The sequence below is a fragment of the Chlorocebus sabaeus genome, chromosome 5, assembly GCF_047675955.1.
Source record: "Chlorocebus sabaeus isolate Y175 chromosome 5, mChlSab1.0.hap1, whole genome shotgun sequence".
NCBI lineage: Eukaryota > Metazoa > Chordata > Mammalia > Primates > Cercopithecidae > Chlorocebus > Chlorocebus sabaeus.
In genome coordinates, this window is record NC_132908.1 from 2,151,444 (window position 1) to 2,171,966 (window position 20,523).

At 62.6% G+C, this 20,523-nt stretch overlaps 1 protein-coding gene across 2 annotated transcripts; it reads left to right on the top strand.

Annotated features, from left to right (window-relative positions):
- Window positions 1-62: 62 nt before the first annotated feature.
- TRAF7 (TNF receptor associated factor 7) lies at window positions 63-20,381 on the top strand. 2 transcript variants are annotated; one of them, XM_007982416.3, is made up of 21 exons: window positions 63-179; window positions 8,221-8,339; window positions 8,658-8,715; window positions 10,883-10,974; window positions 14,061-14,177; window positions 14,705-14,797; window positions 15,014-15,047; window positions 15,638-15,821; window positions 15,912-16,040; window positions 16,610-16,827; window positions 16,909-16,982; window positions 17,206-17,254; window positions 17,338-17,465; window positions 17,690-17,772; window positions 18,556-18,595; window positions 18,753-18,869; window positions 18,954-19,076; window positions 19,288-19,407; window positions 19,503-19,634; window positions 19,719-19,838; window positions 20,014-20,381. In XM_007982416.3, exons 2-21 carry the CDS (start codon window positions 8,259-8,261, stop codon window positions 20,026-20,028), a joined length of 2,007 nt encoding a protein of 668 aa, XP_007980607.1. In that variant the 5' UTR covers window positions 63-179; window positions 8,221-8,258; the 3' UTR covers window positions 20,029-20,381. The 2 variants fall into 2 exon arrangements, with proteins under 2 accessions (XP_007980607.1, XP_007980596.1); XM_007982405.3 differs by having other exon boundaries at window positions 64-179; window positions 15,912-16,046.
- The last annotated feature ends 142 nt before the right edge of the window (window positions 20,382-20,523 follow it).

Consider the following 20,523-nt stretch of genomic DNA (forward strand, 5'->3'; position numbering starts at 1 on the left):
CGGAAATGCCGCGCGTGAGGCAGCCGACCGGGCCCCGAGAGGTGGGGAACTACAAGTCCCGGCGGGCGCAGCGGCCGAGCGCTTCCGGCTCGCGCGTCCCGTCCCTTTCCCGGCCGGCGGCCGAGGGGGCATCATGAAGCGAGCTGGCAGTGCTGCCGCTCCCGGGCGGCCGTGGGCGGGTGAGTGTCCCCGCGGCGCGCCCGACCCGGAGCTCGCGCCTCGGGGCCGCGCAGTGGGGCGGGATCGGGCGCGTCGAGGTCGAGGCGAGGCGAGGGGTCGGGCGGGGGGGGGGGCGGGGCTGAGACGGTCGGGGTCGGGGTCCGGGTCCGGGTCGGGGTCGGAGTCCGCGTCGCTGTCCGTCCGCCTGTCAGTTGTCCGTCCCTCGCTCCGTCGTGTTCTCGCGCGTTCTTTACTCATTCCTTTTTCCTGCATTCCCCGAGCCGCCCGGGTGCCAGGCACTGTTCTGGCCGCCGGGAGACTGCGGAGAACACGGTCCCAGTTCTCCTGTGATCGGCATCTGCTGCAGGGTTCCCCAACCTCCGCACCATCGACCACGCGGTCCGGGTCGCTCTTTGCTGCGGGGAGCTGCCCTGTACATTGTAGGATGTGGAGCAGCCTGCCTGGCTCCTGGCCGCTAGATACCAGTAAACACCCGCTCTTCCTCAATTGCGATAACAAATGTCTCCTGCGGGACAACTCCCCCTTATTCCCTGTCTAGACAGACAGGGTGGTGGGATGGACAAGAAATAGTCAAAATCATGGGGAGCGGCGGTATGTGCTGTGAAAGAAAGAAAGAGGGTGCTGAAAAAGTGAGTACTGGTCGGGGGTGGGGGCGGCGCTACCGTTAGCCAAAGGCCTGATGGAGAAGCAACCAGTCCCGGGACGTGCAGGAGGAGCGTTCCAAGAAGAGGGAGTCCGATGTACAAAGGCCTGGGGAGAGAAGGGGCCTGACGCACCCCAGCAAGCCCTGGCAAGTGGAGAGGCGAAGTCGATGAGGCCGGACCAGGTTCACAGAGTGCATGGCGGGGGTGGGGGCGGGGTTATTGTGCTTTCAAATGACTTGGGGTTGAGGAAGCGCAGGAGAGGCGGGTCCGATCTAGGTCCGGTAAAGAGCTTTCTAGCTGTGTGTGGACCACAGACTTCGGAGTTCACTGGGGAAGCAGGAGAGAGGGAGGCTAGGCCATCGTCTCCTAATCCCCACTGGGGTCCAGCTGTCAAGATATGGTTGTCTTGAGCCAGGCCAGAGTGGTCAGCTGGGGCTGAGTCTGGAGTCCAGGAGAGGGGCCTGTTGGATTCCACCCTGCTCTTGGGGGTGGAGGGCTGCTTGCTTGCTCAGGAATTTCACGCCGCCTAGCCTGTCTGCCCACCTTTCTCACCACCCCTCCGACCCCTTCCTGGGCACACACAGGCCCCCTAGCCCTCGCCAAATGAGGAGCCTCCCTTTTCCTCATTCCTTCTCTTTGGGCTTCTCCCTTCCTAGACCCCTTTCCTGTGCCTCTTTGTTGGGAATATCCTGACTTCGCTGCTCTGGGCATTCACAGTTCGCTGTGGAAGCCCCGGGCCCCGTGTCCTGATGGGGAGCAGTGGTATGGGTAGCCTGGTCGAGGGAGAGGAGGGGCCAGGAGTCGGCACCCCAACCTGATGCCCCAACCTGAGGGTCTCTAGTGAAGTGACTTCCACCGTAGCCCACTGGGGCCAAGTGTCACGCTATTTCTGGAAGTGAATGGAAAAGTTCAGGGTCTTTGGCACCCACCGAAAAGTGCCTTTGGCAGATTGAGTGGCGATTGGTGGGGCTCCTGCCCCTCTGTCTGCCTGTGTCCCCCACCAGGTTCCTAGCTCCTCCCAGGTCAGATTCGCGTTCAGCCATCACATGTCCCCACCCTCCCTCATAGGGCCTGGCACCCCATGGTTGGTGTGACTCTCGGCCAGCTGGTTGGACAAGGAATGAGCAGTTTGGGGAAAGGAGGAAGATGTGGTTGAAGGGCCTCCTGGCCAGGAAGCATGGGCAGCCTGGCTCTGGGATGCAGCCGCTCCCCGGCTTGGCATGGGACTGGCTCAGGCACTGCCGGGGCTCTGGATATGTGGTAGCTGTGGATGAAGCAGAAGGAATGGGACTCTGGTCACCACGGCACAGCCTGGGCTGGCCTCTCCGCCTTCCTCAGTCTCCATGGTCTGCTCAGCAGAGGAGCTACTGTCTGGGGCGCCTTCCCTCTTGACAGGTGCATCTTCTCTTGGCTCCTTCCAGACGAGGTTCCGGCTCTACTCCATTTTTCGAGAATCTGGAGGCCGGGAGGGCAGGTACACAGCTGTAAAGTGGCAGAAATGGAATTTGAACCGAGCTCTGTCTGAGCCCAGTGCCCGTTGCTTTGACCATGGTGTCACAGCATCTCCCGGACCGACGCCCTGCGGGATCAGGGAGGGCATGTGGGGAGGGCCAAGAACTGTTGGCTGCGTGTGTCTCGATCCGGCCTTCTCGGTGGGTGGGCACCGAGGACTTCACCAGGCCCTCTGTGTGGCTCATGCGGGAGGAACCTGTGGAGAGGGACCCACCAAGTCCTTAGTCTTCTACAGATCCCCCGCTGTCCCCAGCCTTGCTCTCTGGAGGAGGAGGCTGCAGCCAGGTGGGGCAGGTGAAAGGGAAAGTGAGCGCTGGAGGCTGGGGCTGGTCATGTGCATACCCGGACGCCCTCACCCAGCTGGAGGAGGCCAGCTGCCTGGAAACTCGGGGTGGAGGTGACCCAACCCCAGAAGCACCCAGGTGGGAAGTGGGGGGTAGCGACGCAGAGGGCCAGGACTGAGGGGTGTGGGACGGTTTGGGAAAGGAGGTGGCAGTGCGGTGGCACGCTGGCATGAGGGCGCTGGGTGGCTGAGTGGGTCAGACGGTCTCTGCCCTCACGTTCCTGTTGCCTCTTCGGGCCCATATCTGGCCAGTGTTTGTGTCAGCTCCCTGCTGCTGCAGGGCAGAAGGAAGGAGAGAGCCCGGGAGACTGAGCCACACAGGAAGCAAATGAGAACTCAGAGCAGGACTGGGAGACATGGGCTGGGGCAGGGGGGCGTGCACCGCTGCCCTTGGCTCTTGGGCAAAGCTCATGACCTGTTGCTGAGAGTCTGAGGCCCACTTGACTTGGGTGAGAGCCAGGAATGCACTCCCCAGCCCGGGGCCGTGAAGCTGGGGTCTCTTCCTGTGCCCCAGGATACTCTCCCCACTCTGGATCCCAGCAGCCTCATTCCTCCAGGAAGCCCTCTGGACTTCCCCTTGACTGGACCAAGTCCCCACACAATAGACAGCCATGAGATATGGGAAAAAAGGACTGAGAAATGTCGCCAGCCCTCAAGGGGCCAGAGGGGCAGCAAAAGGAATCTTTACTGTGAAGTTGGGGTAAAACCTTGGCCAAGCTGGGGGGACCCCCTCCCTGGAGCAGAGGGAGCTGTGGACACTGGAGAGGCTTGGCCACGGCAAGACAGGCTTGGAGGCTGAGTGGCTGCAGTAGGAGCAGAGCTGGGGAGTTCAGAGGCCTCTGCAGAGCTGGGGCTGTGGGTGTGGGGGGCAGGGACAGGCGAGGGGGGCGCGGTGCTAGGAGGGAAGGGGGGCCAAGCTGGCCTCGGACCAGGGCCTGCTGGGGTTCTGAGGGGATCCTGAGGACCAAGGCAGGCAGAGGCCTGGGACACCCCAGGGGCCTTCGACGTCACACCCTGCCTATTTGGGATGGAAAAAACGTTCTAAGGGACGTCAGGGAACAGCGGCGGAAGTGCGTGTGGCTTTGCTATGGCAACCAGGCCTGTTTCTATAGAATTTAGCGGCCTGGGCTTGGGCCGGGGGGGCTGAGGCAGGGGCTGGGCTGGGGCGGGCAGTCTGTGGGTGCCCTGGGCACGCTCTGTGATGCCAGAGGCCATGCTCGGAGCTCTGGCCGCAGTCCAGCCAGCCGGCCACACACAGCCCTGTGGCAGGCGGGGCGAAGGCTCCTGGAGCCATCCCAGGCTCCTCCCAGGGCAGTTGCAGGCCTCACAGGCACACCCACCCACGGCTCACTCCACACATATTCAGGGGACCCCCATACCCCACCTGCCCTGGGTTGCTAGAGGCGCTGCTTTCAGGCTGGGCCTGGCCTCAGCAGGGAGCTGCATCTGGAAGCCCCATCGCCCCCACTCAGCAGGGCTCCCCTGGGCTGCTGCCAAGTGGGCGGGGACCCCTGACCCAGACCCCCTCCAAGTGTGTCTGCAGGGAAAGGGGTGGGTGTCCGCATCCCACATGCCCCCAGGGCGCACAGCCCTCTAAGCCCAGCTTGTGGGGGCTGGGGAGGGGCTCCTGAGGGATATGCTGAAGAGGGGCTGGGGTGGAGGCAAAGAGGGGCTGAGGGAGACTTCCGCTTCCTTATTGTTCAGTGGCTGCCCCCAGGGCCCCGGGAATCCCTGCTATGTGGATGTGGGGTGGACAAAGACCCTGGGCCTGAATCCCATTTTCAGGTGATGTCAGGGAGGGGCTGCCCTGTGTTGGCCCCAGGAGGAGGGGACAGTGGGAGGCCAATCCTACCCTTCTGCTCTGCACAGTGCCGACCCATGCACCTCGTCCCTGAAGGTCAGCACTGGCATGCCCCAGGGTGGATGCTGCGCTTCCTCAAGGACTTTTCTCTTTCAAAGATGGAATCCCCCTGGAGCATCCAGCATGGGTGGTGCGGACAGGGCGGCGGTGCAGACTCCGGAAGGGCGGTGTGGTGGGGACATGGAAGGAGAGGCAGAGGGGCTGGTGGGGGAAAGCCCTTTCTCAGTCCCTAGCTGCTCTTGTAGCTTCTCCCAGTTTGGGAAGAGGCTCCAATGCTATAGAGCACCCCCCACTTCCCCAGCGCTGGGAACTGGGGGGTGGAGAGACCAGAGCACTAGAGGGAAGTTCTCAGTCTGGCTGACAGTTTCCTTTTCGGCCAGCCCCAGCCTTGATGAGTGTGGGGTGGGAAAGAGGCACCCTCCCTCTGGAGGACAGGGCATGCCCCCAGGACAGCCTCCCAGCCACAGGGGTGCCAAGCTATTGCACGTCCCAGCTGTGGCCTGAGGGGTCCTCTCCCTACTGGGGAAACTTATTGCAAAACCCAGCCCCTGGGACTGGGCTGAGGGGAGGCCTTGGGCATCTTGCTCAATTCCGAGGTGCAGGGGTTGGATCCTGCCTTAGGGCGGGACACAAACGTTCCCTGGCCTCCAGCCCTGGGGTCCCTCCCACCTCCGTGTCCCTGGCTGGAGCTGAACACTGAACCCAAGTGAACTGGGAAGCAGCGTCCTGTGCAGAGCATCCCCCTCCACCCCCTCCCTCCCCCTTCCACCCCTCCCTTCCCCTCCCTCCCCCTTCCACCCCCTCCCTCCCTCCGCCCCCTCCGCCCCTCCCTCCACCCCTCCCTCTGCTCTCTGCCCCTCCCTCCCTCCACCCCCTCCGCCCCTCCCCCCTCCACACCCTCCCTATGCCCCCTCCACCCCTCCCTCCCCCATTCCACCTCTCCCTCCCTCCGCCCCCTCCACCCTTCCCTCTGCCCTCTGCCCCTCCCTCCGCCCCCCCCGCCCCCTCTCTCCCTCTGCCCCCTCCCTCCCTCCGCCCCCCCTCCCTCCCTCTGTCCCACTCCGCTGGCTCTTGGTGGGGTCTTGTGCACCCCACAGATCCTGTGGTGTTGTCCCCATAGCCTGGCTGCTGTTGGCCAGCTGGGACTTTGTGGCTGATTTGCACGTTGCCCTGCGTGCCTTTCTGTGCACCTCACTTCAGAGTGAGGGGGAAGCCAGACACCTGCTCTTCCAGACTAAGCAACAGGCACCGAGGCCAGCCCGACCCATCCTGGGGGAGTGCCTGCTGGGGTCCCGGCCACCTGGGCCCTGGGCAGGCATCACTGGCAGGGCTCACAGCTGGCCCTGGGGTCCTGGAAGCTTGCAGTGCAGGGAGCCGATGGGTTTGTAAAATGCGTCAGTGTCTCCTAGCGGCTTCCCAGTGATCCCCTCCCTGCTCGCATGGGGCAGGAGCCAACCTGGGGCTCCCAAAAGGGCTGAACCTCCCGAGCCGAATCATGGAGCCCTGCGGTTCAGGCTATCGGGGCCTTACCCCAGTTGGGACATCTTCACCCCAAGCACGATGGCAAAAGGCAAGCCCTGGCCAGCTCTCCCCGACCTTCCTGCCAGGAGCTGCTGGAGATGGGGTAGGCATGTGCCAGGGCAGAACAGCATTCTAGACACACCACAAACACACCTCTGTCCCAGGGCTGACTCCTCTGAGCCTGGCTGCAGGTGTGTGGCACTGCCCACACTCAGGAGCCCCTGCCTCTTCCACAAGAGGAGTCCCCTGAGAGCCCAGTCTGGGACACACAGGGCCGAGCCCCTTGAGTCGCAGTGGGACCTGGGGGAGGCTGAGGGAGGCTTTGGCCAGGCCCCATCTCCCAACACCATGGGACGCACAGAGCAAGTGGGGCTAGCTGGCTCGAGGCACTGCCAACTGCAGGGGCTAAGATGTTGGGTTGACGCCCGAGTCCTGAAGGCTGAGTGGCTCCAGGGTGGGTGGCCTTACAGGTGGCATTGGAAGGGACAGGTGGGCCTGGACAGCCTAGAGAAGGGGAGAGGAGACAGCAGGGGTGGTAGACAGTCTGGGAGCCCAAGTGCAGGGAACCAAGTGCTTGAGAGCCAGCCACTCCCTGCAGACCTGTAGGCCGGGCTGGGGGGCCCCAGGCCGGACTGCGGCCACGGTGGTGGGTGAGATGAGTGGCAACTTGAAGGCGCATGCAGGGCAGGCATCACCAGAGGGGCCCAGTCAGGAGGGACTGATGGAGGAGGTGCTGGAGCCAGCTGGACTCAGTGATGCCCCCTAAGCCGTGCTCCCACTGGGTGGGGGCAGAGACCAGCTCTGCCACTTTCTTGGCCTGGAGCTGGGGCTCCCCTGCTCCTTTCAGGTCCCTGGGGCCTTGGTCTGCAGCCTGGCTTCCCCAGGGTGAGAGCAGGGCTGCGGGGTGGGCTCCCTGCTGCTGCGCCGCCTCCAGAGCAAGCTTGTTCTGAAGGCTCCTGCCTTGGGAGCCGAGCCGTGGTGTGTCCTCACAGGGTGCCGTGCATGGGCCTCGAGGTAGACAGTGTGGGTGGGCCCAGGACGGGAGTCCTGGGGGTGTGACTTTCCTCCTCACAGGGACCTCAGCTTCACGCCGGGATCCGCGGCGGCTCTATCCACAGGCAGCAGGAGACAGGGCTGTCTTAGCCGCGCTCTGCCGGGCTCCTGGCTTCCAGGCTGCCGGGGTCCTGAAAGTGGGACCTGCTCGGGAGGATGGGTGCCTGCTGACAGAGCCTGGTGCCCCACAGGGGGAGGGTGGGCATCATCCGGTACACACAGCTCCTTCCCCGGGCTCTGTCCTGGGTGTTACCTGTTGGCTGGGTCTCCTTTTCCCTCTGATCCAGGGACAGCTTCCCTTGCAGCTGTCCCTGGATCTGATCAGCACTCCCAGCACCCACGGAGCAGCCATGTCTCCCCCAAGCCCATCAGCCCCTGTCTTCTGGGGAGGGTGATTCCCGTGTGCCTTCTCCCTGCCCCCATTCCCCACCAGCCCCTGAGTCCCTGTGGCGCGGTTGGGAGCGTGTGTGACCTGCACAGGTTCCAGGGGCGGACTCGTCTCTCTCCTGCAGTTTTTTCCGTGCAGCGCGGTGTGTGCAGAGTTGGGTTCCGGTGACTTCCCCTGCAGGTTCTTTCTCTGGGGTATCGCTGGTGTCTCCCCCTCTGCAGCCTGCTGCTGGCTGGGTCCTGACCGCACCTGCCACGGCAGGAAACACATTCGTCGTGCCTTGGCTGGTCCCTATGTGACTGGATCCCGCCACATGGGCCACACCCTGGGCCTACCGACCAAGGCCCAGCCTTGGCCCCAGGGACATTCAGCCTGGAGGTGACTGGCTGTGACTCAGGACCCAGAGGAGTAGAGAGAGCCGGGCAGGGGTCCCTCCAACTTGGGGAAGAGCTGGGTGGGCTCTTCAGGAGCCCAGAAGGGCTAAGTCTTGAGGGACGGGGATGCAGAGCCGCCTGCCCGCCCCGGCCTCTGCATGCCTGGGATCGGTGTGAAGGGCCTTTGCCTCCTAGAGGCCTGCCTGAGCCGGTGCTGGTGGTGGAAGGCGGCTGCGGCGGCCCCATGGTGGTCCAGAGCAGGTCTGCATACTTGCAGCGGCCTGGCTGGCTCAAAGGGGCCTGGGCTCCATCTCTCAAGCCCCTCATTTGTGCTCCACCCACAGGAGATGCTGCCCAAGGACCCTAGATGCCTGTCTAGAGCATGAGCTCGGGCAAGAGTGCCCGCTACAACCGCTTCTCTGGAGGGCCCAGCAACCTTCCCACCCCAGACGTCACCACCGGGGTAAGGGCGTGCCCTAAGGGTAAGGGTCTGCCCCTCTGCATGCCCAACATCCCCAGGACCCCCCAGCATGCCCCAGGGACCTGGTGCTTCCTGCAGAGCTCCCAGCGCAGTCCCCTCCCAAGCTTGGGTCTTGGGGGAGCTCGTGTGTGCGTGCGTGTTAGGCGTGTGAGTGCTGCGTGGCCTGGCCCGGTCGCGTGTTAGGCGTGTGAGTGCTGCGTGGCCTGGCCCGGTGCGTGTTAGGCGTGTGAGTGGGCTCCACGTGTGCATGTCCTCCTTGTGTCCGGGAATGAGGCCAGGTCTCCTCCATCTTCCCTCTAGACCAGAATGGAAACGACCTTCGGACCCGCCTTTTCGGCCGTCACCACCATCACAAAAGGTGAGCCCTTAAGCCGAGGCCAGCCCAGGCTGGGAATAACTGGGGCACCCCCACACCCACCCTCCTTAGGACTGAAGGGCACTTCCTGGTGGGCCGGTGTTGCGTGCCAGTGCTGGGTATGGGCAGCCTCACATCCCAGCCTCTGTCCTCACAGCCTCTCAGCCTTGGGCCTCCCTGCTGGACAGGAGTCGGGTGTCCTGCTCCTTGCACCTTGGTGACTGTGCTGTGCCCTCTCTCCCTACCCTCTTCATCCCCTCTCGGGAGGCTGCCCTGACATCTCCAGCCCCACCACACAGCCCTGTCCCTTGTCACAGTGACCCCTAGCTTGTCCCCAGTCTCAGGCTTCTGGCCAGTCTCTGAAAGGTCCTGTGTGCCCGGAGGTCCTCTCTGGAGTTTGGGCCTAGGGCTTCAGTACCAGTGCTGCCGTTGTAAAATATTAATAGGAAAAGAGAGAGAGAGTGGAAGAGGTCCATAAGTCTGGTTTGTTTTTTTGAGACGAGTGTCACTCTGTCACCCAGGTTGGAGTACAGTGGCGCGATCTTGGCTCACTGCAACCTGCACCTCCTGGGATAAGTCCTCCTACCTCAGCCTCCCAGGAAGTTGGGACCACAGGCACCACCACACCTGGCTAATATTTTTTTTTATGTTTGGTAGAGATGAGGTGGCACCATGTTGCCCAGGATGGTCTCAAATTCCTTGGCTCAAGTGATCCTCCTGCCTCGGCCCCCCAAAGTGCTGGAATTACACGCGTGAGCCACCATGCCAAACCCAATAAATCTTCACCTGCACATGACCACTGGGCGGGGTACACGACGGAAACCTGAAGCTTCCTTGCTGCTTCTCAGCCCTAAACCCTAAGAACCAGAGTGCTGCGCGTTGAACGCGAGCACCGTGCTCAGGGAGACCGTGAGGAAGTGGCAGCACCTTCTTCCCGAGGTGCAGGGCCAGGGACCCTCGTTCGGGGCGGGGGCTCTGGGGCAACTTTGTTCTCTGTCCTTTCTGGCACTCTGCCCTTTGTAGAAGCACACCAGCTGCTAATTAGTTTTTTTAATTGCTCTGATAAACCTGGCCATGGGGTCACAGGGCCGCCAAGGACACCTGTTCACAGTAGCGCCTCTTTGCTGCCAGTGACCCCCTCAGGGGCTCTCCAGGGGCCCTCTTTTTTTTTTTTTCTTGGATGGTTCTTTTAGAGGAAAAAGTAAATAAATATCATCCCTAATCCCACCCCCACAAAAAATGGTGCCTTTTCATCTACCCTTAGAAGCCCCATGGCCCCATCATACGGCAGAAGGTGCCCAGGATGGGGCAGGGCACGGCTGCTGTGCCTGGCCCCTCGGCAGCAGGGATGGGCAGAGCCAGGCAGGGCGCCCCCAGGTGCCTCACCTGGCCCCTCATGACAGATGGGGAAACCGAGGCCCAGTCACACGGCAGCCTCTTGAGGCCTCGATTTTGAGCCCAGCACTGTTTGTGACATCTGAGCCTGGCTGGTCCTGAGTCTGGGAGGTGGCTCTCTCTGGCTCCCACGTGGACTGACCGGCCCTTCCCACGGCAGCCCTGCCCTCTGGCCCTGGCCAAGCTGGGGTGATGTGCGGGCAGGAGGAGGGAGGGCACTTCAGCTCCTGCCTCAGAGGAGGCCACCAAGGCTGGGGCCACTTCCTGGTCCTGGCTGTGCCAGGGACACCAGGATGAGGTCCTGGCCCTTCTGCATCCCCGCCCCACACCTCGGCCTCAGCTTCCCCCTCTGTGAGTGGAGGCTGTCAGGGAACTCACCTGGCAGAGGCGCCTCCAGAGGCAAATAAAACGGCATCCCCAGCTACTGCCAGGCGACCTTCAGAGTGACAGCTCCGTGTTGGCCATGGGCCTCAGTTGGCTCAGGCTGGGGTGCTGGGGAGCTTGTAGAGGCCCTGAAAGAAGACCCTGCCTGGGGTAGGCAGGGCTGGGGCTGGGGCTGCTGGACTCAGTGCTCGGACTGTCCAGATGTAGACTGAGCCCAGCGTCCACGCTCCTGGCACTGCTTTGACCTTGAGAGGGAACCCAAACTTCCCCGGCGCCATCCCTGCACGCTTTCTGCCTGCCTGGCCCTGGGGAGGGCTGTGAGCACGGGCCCCACCTCCCTCGCGTCTGCTGAGGGAGCCCCCACTCAGGCACCAGCCATCTTGCCTTGCAGCTGATGGGACCAGCACCTACAAGCAGCACTGCAGGACACCCTCCTCCTCCAGCACTCTTGCCTACTCCCCGCGGGACGAGGAGGACAGCATGGTAGGTCCCCACCCCGCAGGAGCCCGTGTGAGCCTCAGCCTCCCCCCACCCTCCCTCCTGGGGGACCCGGTCCCAGGAGGAGCTGACAGTGAGCTGGTGAGGCACAGGAGAGGAACAGCACCTGTGGATACCCTGAGGCCTCAGCACGCATGGCAAGTCTGTGAGAAAGGAGGCTCCTGTGGCTGGACTGTGGGTGGCAGGGGGCAGCCAGTGAGGGCAGCTGGGCCCGATGGCATGGCACCTGCAGGCCAGAATGAGGCATATTTGGCTCTATCTTAAGGGAGGTGGAAGCCACAGAAGGTTCGATCAGGATAACACAATAAAATATATGCTTTGAAAGGTTGCTTTGCTGCTGAGTAGGGAATGAGTGGGGTTGCTGGGTCCAGGCAGGGTTTGAGGAGGGGTCCTGATGAGAGGAGGGAGAGGAAAGGTATGTGGACCTAAGCTGTGGGGACACCAGAGGGAATGGGGTGGGGGCTGCAGAACCTGCACCAAGTGCTGGGGGAGCCAGATAATTCCCTGTTGCTGGCTGTATTGGGGGCAGAAAGGTTCAGGTCAGTCGGGGGCTGGCTGCTGGTACCTGAGCCCTGTTGCCAAGGTCTCAGTGGTCATTCCCTGCCATCCTGGTTAATGGCACTCATTGCTGGGCTCTGGGCTTACCCCGGGGACAGAGGCCAACTCTGCCCTGGTCATGAAGGACCAGCCTAGCGGGAGGTGGGGGCGTGTGGGGCCTCCCTGGCAGCTGCCTCTCTCCTGTGCCTTGGACACCAGGTGTGGTGGCCCTGCTGGCCCTCTTGGGACCGAGGCCTTTTCCTTTTTCCTTTCTTTTTATTTTTTTTGAGACGGACTTTCACTCTTATGGTCCAGGCGGGAGTGCAGTGGTGTGATCTTCGGCTCACCGCAACCTCAGCCTCCCGAGTAGCTGGGGTTACAGGCGTGCGCCACCACTGCCGGCTAATTTTGAATTTTTAGTAGAGACAGGGTTTCTCCATGTTGGTCAGGCTGGTCTTGAACTCCCGACCTCAGGTGATCCGCCCCCCTCGGCCTCCCAAAGTGCCGGGATTACAGGTGTGAGCCCCAGCACCCAGCCTTCTTTTTTCATTTCTAATAAAGGTTGGGTGCGTGGGCTCACGCCTGTAATCCCAGCACTTTGGGAGGCCAAGACGGGCGGATCACTAGGTCAGGAGATCGAGACCATCCTGGCTAACACAGTGAAACCCCGTCTCTATTAAAAAAAAAAATACAAAAAACTAGCCGGGCGAGGTGGCAGGTGCCTGTAGTCCTAGCTACTCGGGAGGCTGAGGCAGGAGAATGGCGGGAACCCAGGAGGGGGAGCTTGCAGTGAGCTGAGATCTGGCCATTGCACTCCAGCCTGGGCGACAGAGCCAGACTCTGCCTCAAACAAAAAAAAAAAAAAAAAAAAAAAAGAAGGAATGATTTTTTTTGTTTCGTTTGTTTGTATGTTTGTTTGTTGAGATGAAATCTCGTTTTGTCACCCATGCTGGAGTGCAGTGGTGCAATCTCAGCTCAACTGCAACCTCTCCCTCCTGGGTTCAAACCATTCTCCTGCCTCAGTCTCCCAAGTGGCTGGGATTACACATCCGTGCTACCATGCCCAGCTAATTTTTGTATTTTTAGTAGAGATGGGTTTTCACCACGTTGGCCAGGCTGGTCTCAAACTCCTGGCCTCAAGTGATCCGCCCACTTTGAACTCCCAAAGTGCTGGGATTACAGGCGTGAACCACCTTGCTCGGCCAGAAAAGAAGTTTTTAATTAATTAAAAGACACCCGTGTGCCAGGTGCTAGGCCGAGAGCGAGTTGGGTATGTCTGGGGCCTGTCCCTTGGGCCTCTGCCTGCTTTAGTCTCCACAACCCGAAGGCCACGCATGCTTGTGGTTCCCATAATCACCTGCTATCCCCATGGGTCACTATGGCTTTAAAGAGGGGCGGGCATCTTCTCTCTTTGCCCTTAGGCCCACACAGGGAGTCCCCTCCTGCCCTTTCCCCTGCCCCCCAGGCCTGGCCGCCGTTAGCCCCCATGCCCAGGAGGGTGGGAGACTCTGGGGTAGCAGTGGGCAGGCTGGGGAAAGTGGGTCCCGTGCCAGCTACTGCCCTGCTCTCACCTCTGGGGCTCTCCCTGCTGCCATGGGGCCTTATGACTCACTTCCTCTGACTCCCTTCTGCTCTCCACGTGCTGTTTCCATGCAGATGGGCCCTTGGGACCTGAAGGGAGGTGGGCACACGGGACACAATGCCCCCTCTGCCGGCCTTGGGACTGGCTCTGCCCCTGTGCTCTGTGGGTTTCATACCCAGGGCTGCCGGGAAAGGGGCCAGAGGCTCAGCAGCAGGGCCCCAGGTGGCCGTCCGCTGCGGCTGGGCCCCTCTGCAGTCACAGCGCCGCGAGAGGAACCTTGAGCAGCGTGGCTCTCGGAAACTTCTGGAGGTTTCCAGGCCAGAGGGGAGGAAGGGACAGTGTCTGCCCCTCCCCCAGAGTCCCTTGTCGGTAGCTGAGGCAGAGGCAGGCACCTATGTCCCTCACTCCTGCCCTCGGGAAGCTCAGCTGAGGTTCTGTGGGGGCCTGACCCTGCCTTCCCTCTGAGCCTCCCGGCCGGGCCTGGTGTACCCCACCAGCAAGGCCAGACAAGCAGCCAGGCCCGGGGGCACCTGGAACCCAGCCGCCGCTCCCTGCCAGCCTTCCTGGCCCTTCCATCCTGCGGTCACGGCCTCGGCTGTCCGGGATTGGCTGGTGGAGGTGCCCCCTCACGGCCCACATTCCCTCACGGGAAGCAGGAAGCCGCTCGGGTATGTGGAATTGAATAGCAGGAAGTCTCTCCATTTACACAAAGAGAGGTGGCAGGCGTGAGCGGGCAGCCCAGCACCCCGGCCCAGGCCGCCCAGGCGGGCAGGCAGGGACCTGGGCTGCATCAGCTCCCCACACCCACCCGCGGCCCCTGTGGACGAAGAGAGTGCCCGCAGTGACCGGGGTGGCCCCAGGGGTGCTGCTACCCTCTCGGGCTGGTTCCTGTTCTCCCCAAGGCTCTGACCCCGTGCGGAGCCCCCTGACAGGCGCCTCTCCCTCCGCGCAGCCCCCCATCAGCACTCCCCGCCGCTCCGACTCTGCCATCTCCGTCCGCTCCCTGCACTCAGAGTCCAGCATGTCCCTGCGCTCCACATTCTCACTGCCCGAGGAGGAGGAGGAGCCGGTAGGTGTGGGGGACTCAGCGCAGAGCGGCTTCCAGGGCTGTCACTGCAGCGGTAGCACGGAGGCACCGTCCCCTCCGCCATGCCAGCCCAGCTCACGGGGAGGGCAGCTGGAGCCTGACAGGAACCGCAGTGCTTGGTCCGTGGTGGGGACTCGAGGGGCCAGGCTGAGTCCCCTGGGTATGTGCCCCACTCCCCTTTCTCAGGGCTGCCCGGGAACTGGCAGTGGGAAGCACGGGGCTCCAGCGGGGCCCTTTCCAGTCTCACCCCAGGAAGGAGGCAGGCGAGGGCGGCCAATACTGGGTAGCTGGACTCATCCTCCTGGGCTGGGCCATGCCTCTGGGGTCACAGACCTCGCTCTCCCTCTTGGGCCCCGATCAAGCCCCCCAGCTCTAAGCAGGCCTCTCTCAGGACGTGCCCCCGTCCTCAGAGGACAGCCAGGCCTGGAGCGAGAGCACCTGGGTGCCTGGGTGGTGGTGGGGCTGAGGGTGGCCTCCCACCATTGCCTGCCTTTCACACTTGGTTCCAGGAGCCACTGGTGTTTGCAGAGCAGCCCTCGGTGAAGCTGTGCTGTCAGCTCTGCTGCAGTGTCTTCAAAGACCCTGTGATCACCACGTGTGGGGTGAGTCGGCCCCCCTTCCCAGCCCCCATGCTGCCAGAGGCCCCCACAGGACTGCAGGCCTCTCAGGGGCCAGGGCTGCTGGTCCCTGGCCTTGGTTGAGGCCTGGTCTGGCTGCACTGGGATTGGGGTGCAGTGAGGCCTGTGGCTGCCATGGCCGTGGACTTGGGGAAAAGAAGACCCTGTGGCTGCCCTCAAGTCCGCCCTTTGCCTCCACAGCACACGTTCTGTAGAAGATGTGCCTTGAAGTCAGGTAGGCTCGTGCCCCAGCCGAGGCCTGGCACTGACCGTGCCCCTGGCTGCCGAGCAGAGACGGGCAGCTTCTCCCTTGTCCCCCGCACAGTGACCGGGCCTGTTTGGCCTCTGCTGGGGGTGGGATGGGGCTGCAGCAGTCCTTGGGATGCTCAGGCTGAGGCTCAGGCCCTCCATGAACAGTGGGGACACCCCAAATTCTAGTGTGTCCAGACTCAGAGACCCCACAGCAGGTGTGGGCCAAGGCTCCCCAGGTCAGGGTGGGCACCCTCTGGGGAGGCCTTTCTCACTGGTGAGGCTGTCGTCCTCCCACATGGTGCCCGCTCCTGCCTGCCTGTCCACACTCTGCCCTCTGCCCTCTTGGCCCCACCCCACACTTTTCCAGGCACAGCTGAGAGTATCACAGGTGACACTTCCTCACCACCTGCTGCTCCTTCTTGGTGGCCCACCTGTGCCCCCGTTCCTATGTTGCATGCCTCAAGAGGGGCAGATGGACAGGAGATCTGACCCCCATTAAGAGGCTCATGCCCACCCTGGTGAGGGAGCATGTTCCAGGCAGGCCGTGGGGGTCAGCACGCCCTCCTCCCCCAGAAAAGTGTCCTGTGGACAATGTCAAACTGACCGTGGTGGTGAACAACATCGCGGTGGCCGAGCAGATCGGGGAGCTCTTCATCCACTGCCGGCACGGCTGCCGGGCGGCGGGCGGCGGGAAGCCCCCCATCTTTGAGGTGGACCCCCGAGGGTGCCCCTTCACCATCAAGCTCAGCGCCCGGAAGTAAGTGCCCCTCCCTGGGCACCTTTGCCTCCCTGGGGGCTGCCTCTCGGGGCTTTGGCTCAGGCTTCCCCGCATCCCACCCTGGCACAGGGACCACGAGAGCAGCTGTGACTACAGGCCTGTGCGGTGCCCCAACAACCCCAGCTGCCCCCCACTGCTCAAGATGAACCTGGAGGCCCACCTCAAGGAGTGTGAGCACATCAAATGTCCCCACTCCAAGTACGGGTGAGTGGGGGGCGGGCGGGGGTGGACGCAGTCCCTCCACAGGCTCCGCTAAGAACCGCCTGCTTGCTGGTCCCGGGGAGGTGGGTCGGAGCTGGGACCACACCAGGGTCTGTAATCCTCTCTGAGGCCCAGGAGCCCAGGAGAGGCCCAAGGCCCTGGAAACACAGAGGAGGAGCTGAGGGCGGCCAGGAAGGTGGGCATGGATGCTCCGGCAGCCCACCAGGCATGGGCGGAGTTGAACAAATGCTGGGGTTGAGAGCTCTGGAGAGGGAGGTGGGGGTGGGAGGAGAGGCAGGAGCCCAGTTCTTCAGAGCAGGGAGGCTGCCGAGGGGCGTGGGTTTTATCCTCAGGGAGTGAGGAACCCTTAAATAGCTCTGCAGGGGTGATGTGATGGGACCTCACTTGTGAAGCTGCCCAGGGGTAGCTGGGTGGGGAGGAGGGGCAGCTGGACCTGGGGTGCAGTGGCCACAGGGCTGGAGCACTCGAAGGGGATTCTTGGGGATAGGGAGGCACCAGCAGGGACCCACCAGGTAGGCAGGTGGGCAGCTGTCCTGTCCCCGCAGGTGCACGTTCATCGGGAACCAGGATACTTATGAGACCCACCTGGAGACTTGCCGCTTCGAGGGCCTGAAGGAGTTTCTGCAGCAGACGGACGACCGCTTCCACGAGATGCACGTGGCGCTGGCCCAGAAGGACCAGGAGATCGCCTTCCTGCGCTCCATGCTGGGCAAGCTCTCAGAGAAGATTGACCAGCTAGAGAAGAGCCTGGAGCTCAAGTTTGGTGAGGGTGGGCACTGGGGCAGGTGGGGGCCTGGCCACTGCTCCGGGCACCAGTGACACCCCCTCTCCTCCTGCTCCTCAGACGTCCTGGATGAAAACCAGAGCAAGCTTAGCGAGGACCTCATGGAGTTCCGGCGGGACGCATCCATGTTAAATGTGAGTGGGCGGGGCTGCAGGGGCTGGGTTGTGAGACCCAGGGAAGCTGGCAGGGAGGCCTCCCCTGGCCTTGGCTCCACTAGTCAAGATCAGGGGTCTGTGTGTGGCAGGGGCTCCTGTCGTCCCTGCTCACCCCTGGCCCAGGGCAGCAGGGGCAGAGAGGCTGCACTGGCCCCACAGCAGCCCTGCCCACCTGCCCTCTGCCCTGCCCTTGGCCCTGCAGGACGAGCTGTCCCACATCAACGCGCGGCTGAACATGGGCATCCTAGGCTGTGAGTATGGGCCCGCCGCGGCTCCCACCTGCCCTCCCCGTGGACCCCTACGGGGCCCTCACTCACTGCTCCCGTCTCTGCAGCCTATGACCCTCAGCAGATCTTCAAATGCAAAGGGACCTTTGTGGGCCACCAGGGCCCTGTGTGGTGTCTCTGCGTCTACTCCATGGGTGACCTGCTCTTCAGTGGCTCCTCTGACAAGACCATCAAGGTAGGTGGAGTCCTACCTCAGTCTCCGCAGCCTGGATGGGTTGGGCACTACTGCATGCCTGGCACTGCCAACCTGCCTATGGGTGGGACCTTCTCCTGGGCAGGGCTTTCTCCCATAGGCAGGGCTTTCTCCCATGGGCAGGGCTCCCTTACTCATTCCTGTCATGCTGCCCCTTGGCACTGGGCTGACCTTGCTGGGACCCACTGTGGCCCTGGTCTCTGCAGGTGTGGGATACATGTACCACCTACAAGTGCCAGAAGACACTGGAGGGCCATGATGGCATCGTGCTGGCTCTCTGCATCCAGGGGTGAGTCCAGGCATGTGTGTGACCAGTGATTCCCAGGTCAGGAGATGTGGTGCTGCTACTCCGTGGGCCGTGAGCCATGAGCTCAAGCCTTGTGTAGCTATGTGTGTGTCCCACCTGTAGGGCGCCCTCCACCCAGAGCAGCACTGGCTCCCTGGGTAGCAGTGTGTGGGCCCTTGTGTGGCCTGCACCATCTCTGAAGTTGTGTGTTCCCAGCAATTGGCATTGCCAGCCTCCCAGCAGAACCTTGTCCTGGCCCCGGTGCTCCTTGTGCAACCAGAAGATGGGGGGACCTTAGGGAGTGAAGGCAGGAGCTCAGCTCTCCTCAGCCTGCAGTCAGAGCCCAGGGCATAGGGACCACGGAGCAACTACCTTGGCCACCTTCTTGCTCCAGGTGGCCTACCTGCCTCGTGCCTCCTGTTGTGAGGCTTTGTGGGAGCAAGCGTGTAAGCATGTAAGTGTGTGCGTGAGAGATGCTCGCTTTCAGGAGGCGGCAGCTTGACTGCCAGCAGCCGGCCCTGGGATTGACTCAGTGCTAAGGGGCGGGTAATTACCTCCCAGCTCGCTGTCAAATGCTTTCCAGGCAGGCATCAGGCTGGCTCACCCCTTCCAAGGTTCCCGTGTGGAGACTGGAAAATAGGCTGGAGCTTAGGGACACAGCAGTGGCCTTGGCCCTGGGCCACGCTGCTAGTTCCTGATGGTTGGCATGGACCTCGGGCCCTGCCAGGGTGGTGTCAGCAGGGACACAGCTTCTCCCACCTTGACACAATGTCTCTGCTTCCCCAGGTGCAAACTCTACAGCGGCTCTGCAGACTGCACCATCATTGTGAGTGGGGCCTACAGGCGGGTGGGCAGGAGGCAGCCCAGGCCTGCCTCAGTATGTAGGTGCCCCAGGGACATGTTTCTCCCCATCTGGGCTCCGGACTCCAGACTTCAGGTGACAGGGCTTGGTGCCCTGAGGCTTCCGGTCCTTCCCCAATCAGGTGTGGGACATCCAGAACCTGCAGAAGGTGAACACCATCCGGGCCCACGACAACCCGGTGTGCACACTGGTCTCCTCACACAACATGCTCTTCAGCGGCTCCCTGAAGGCCATCAAGGTACAGGTGGAAGGTGTGCCCGTGCGTGTGAGTCACTGAGGTGTCCCTCGCCCGCCCAGCCCACAATTGTAGCCATCCCTGCAGGTCTGGGACATCGTGGGCACTGAGCTGAAGTTGAAGAAGGAGCTCACAGGCCTCAACCACTGGGTGCGGGCCCTGGTGGCTGCCCAGAGCTACCTATACAGCGGCTCCTACCAGACAATCAAGGTGCACCTGGGTACACCTGGTGGCCACAGGGCCTTGTCCCCTACCAGCACTTCCCAGACCAGCACCCAGGGCTCCATCTGCCCTGTTCCTACCTTCACACATGCCCTGGCTGGGTGGGTGGGCTGCCCAGTGGTGCTGAAGTCCTGGGGGTGCAGGGGCCCTGGGGGTGAAGCACCTGGCCTGGGACCAAGTTGCCCACGATTACTCATAGATCTGGGACATCCGAACCCTCGACTGCATCCACGTCCTGCAGACGTCTGGCGGCAGCGTCTACTCCATTGCTGTGACAAATCACCACATTGTCTGTGGCACCTACGAGAACCTCATCCACGTAAGGCTTGGGCGTCTTGGTGCAGGGCCAGACTGTGGCCCCATCTCCCCTGCCTCGCTCAGTGTCTTTGACCTGTCTGTGCCCACCCCTCCCAGGTGTGGGACATTGAGTCCAAGGAGCAGGTGCGGACCCTCACAGGCCATGTGGGCACTGTGTATGCCCTGGCGGTCATCTCGACACCAGACCAGACCAAAGTCTTCAGTGCATCCTACGACCGGTCCCTCAGGGTACGTGCGGGCCCAGCGGTGGCAGGAGGCTCAGAGGGCGGGCAGCTGAGCTCCAGCGGGCCCTCACGTCCCATGTGCCCCCAGGTCTGGAGTATGGACAACATGATCTGCACGCAGACCCTGCTGCGTCACCAGGGCAGCGTCACCGCGCTGGCCGTGTCCCGGGGCCGACTCTTCTCAGGGGCTGTGGATAGCACTGTGAAGGTCAGTGTCCATGGCTCGGGCCATTCAAAAGGGCTGCACGGGATGGAGCGGGGGTGGGAATGAGGAGCTGGCAGCCCCAGCACGAGGTGGTGGAGGGTAGGTATATGTGACAGGTGTGGCTGGGCCAGGGTGGCTGGCCACAGGACACCTTGGTGAAGCAGCCCTTTCTCTGCAGGTTTGGACTTGCTAACAGGATCCAGGCCAGGCCGTGGCTTCCCCTGGACCAGCCCTGGACCTGTCTGAGCCAGGCTGGCCACATGGGGTGGTCTCGGGGGTTCTGCCTGCCCTATGGGCACAGGTGGACAGGCTTTGGCAACCGGGCAGTGCCCTCCCTGCCCAATGCTCGGCGAGCCTCCCTCTGCTCGGCACTATCGTCGCTGCCCAGCCCCTCTCTCTGGGTGCCAGGTACGACGCTTGCCCCGGCCCACCCTCCATCCCCACCCTAGATGGAGCGAGGGCCTTTTTACTCACCTTTTCTACTGTTTTTAGACTGTGTGTAGATTTGGTTACTTCCTGGTGGAAATAAACACTCCACAGACTGTAGCTGTGAGTGGGGACAGCTCCTCGGGACAAGGGGGCTGTGTGGCCTTGAGGTTGGTGTGCATAGGCACTGGCTGCTGTGAGTGGGGGGGCATGGGGCGGTTCTCTCTGGTGGACCCCAGGACTTCAGCCCACTCTGGGGCCT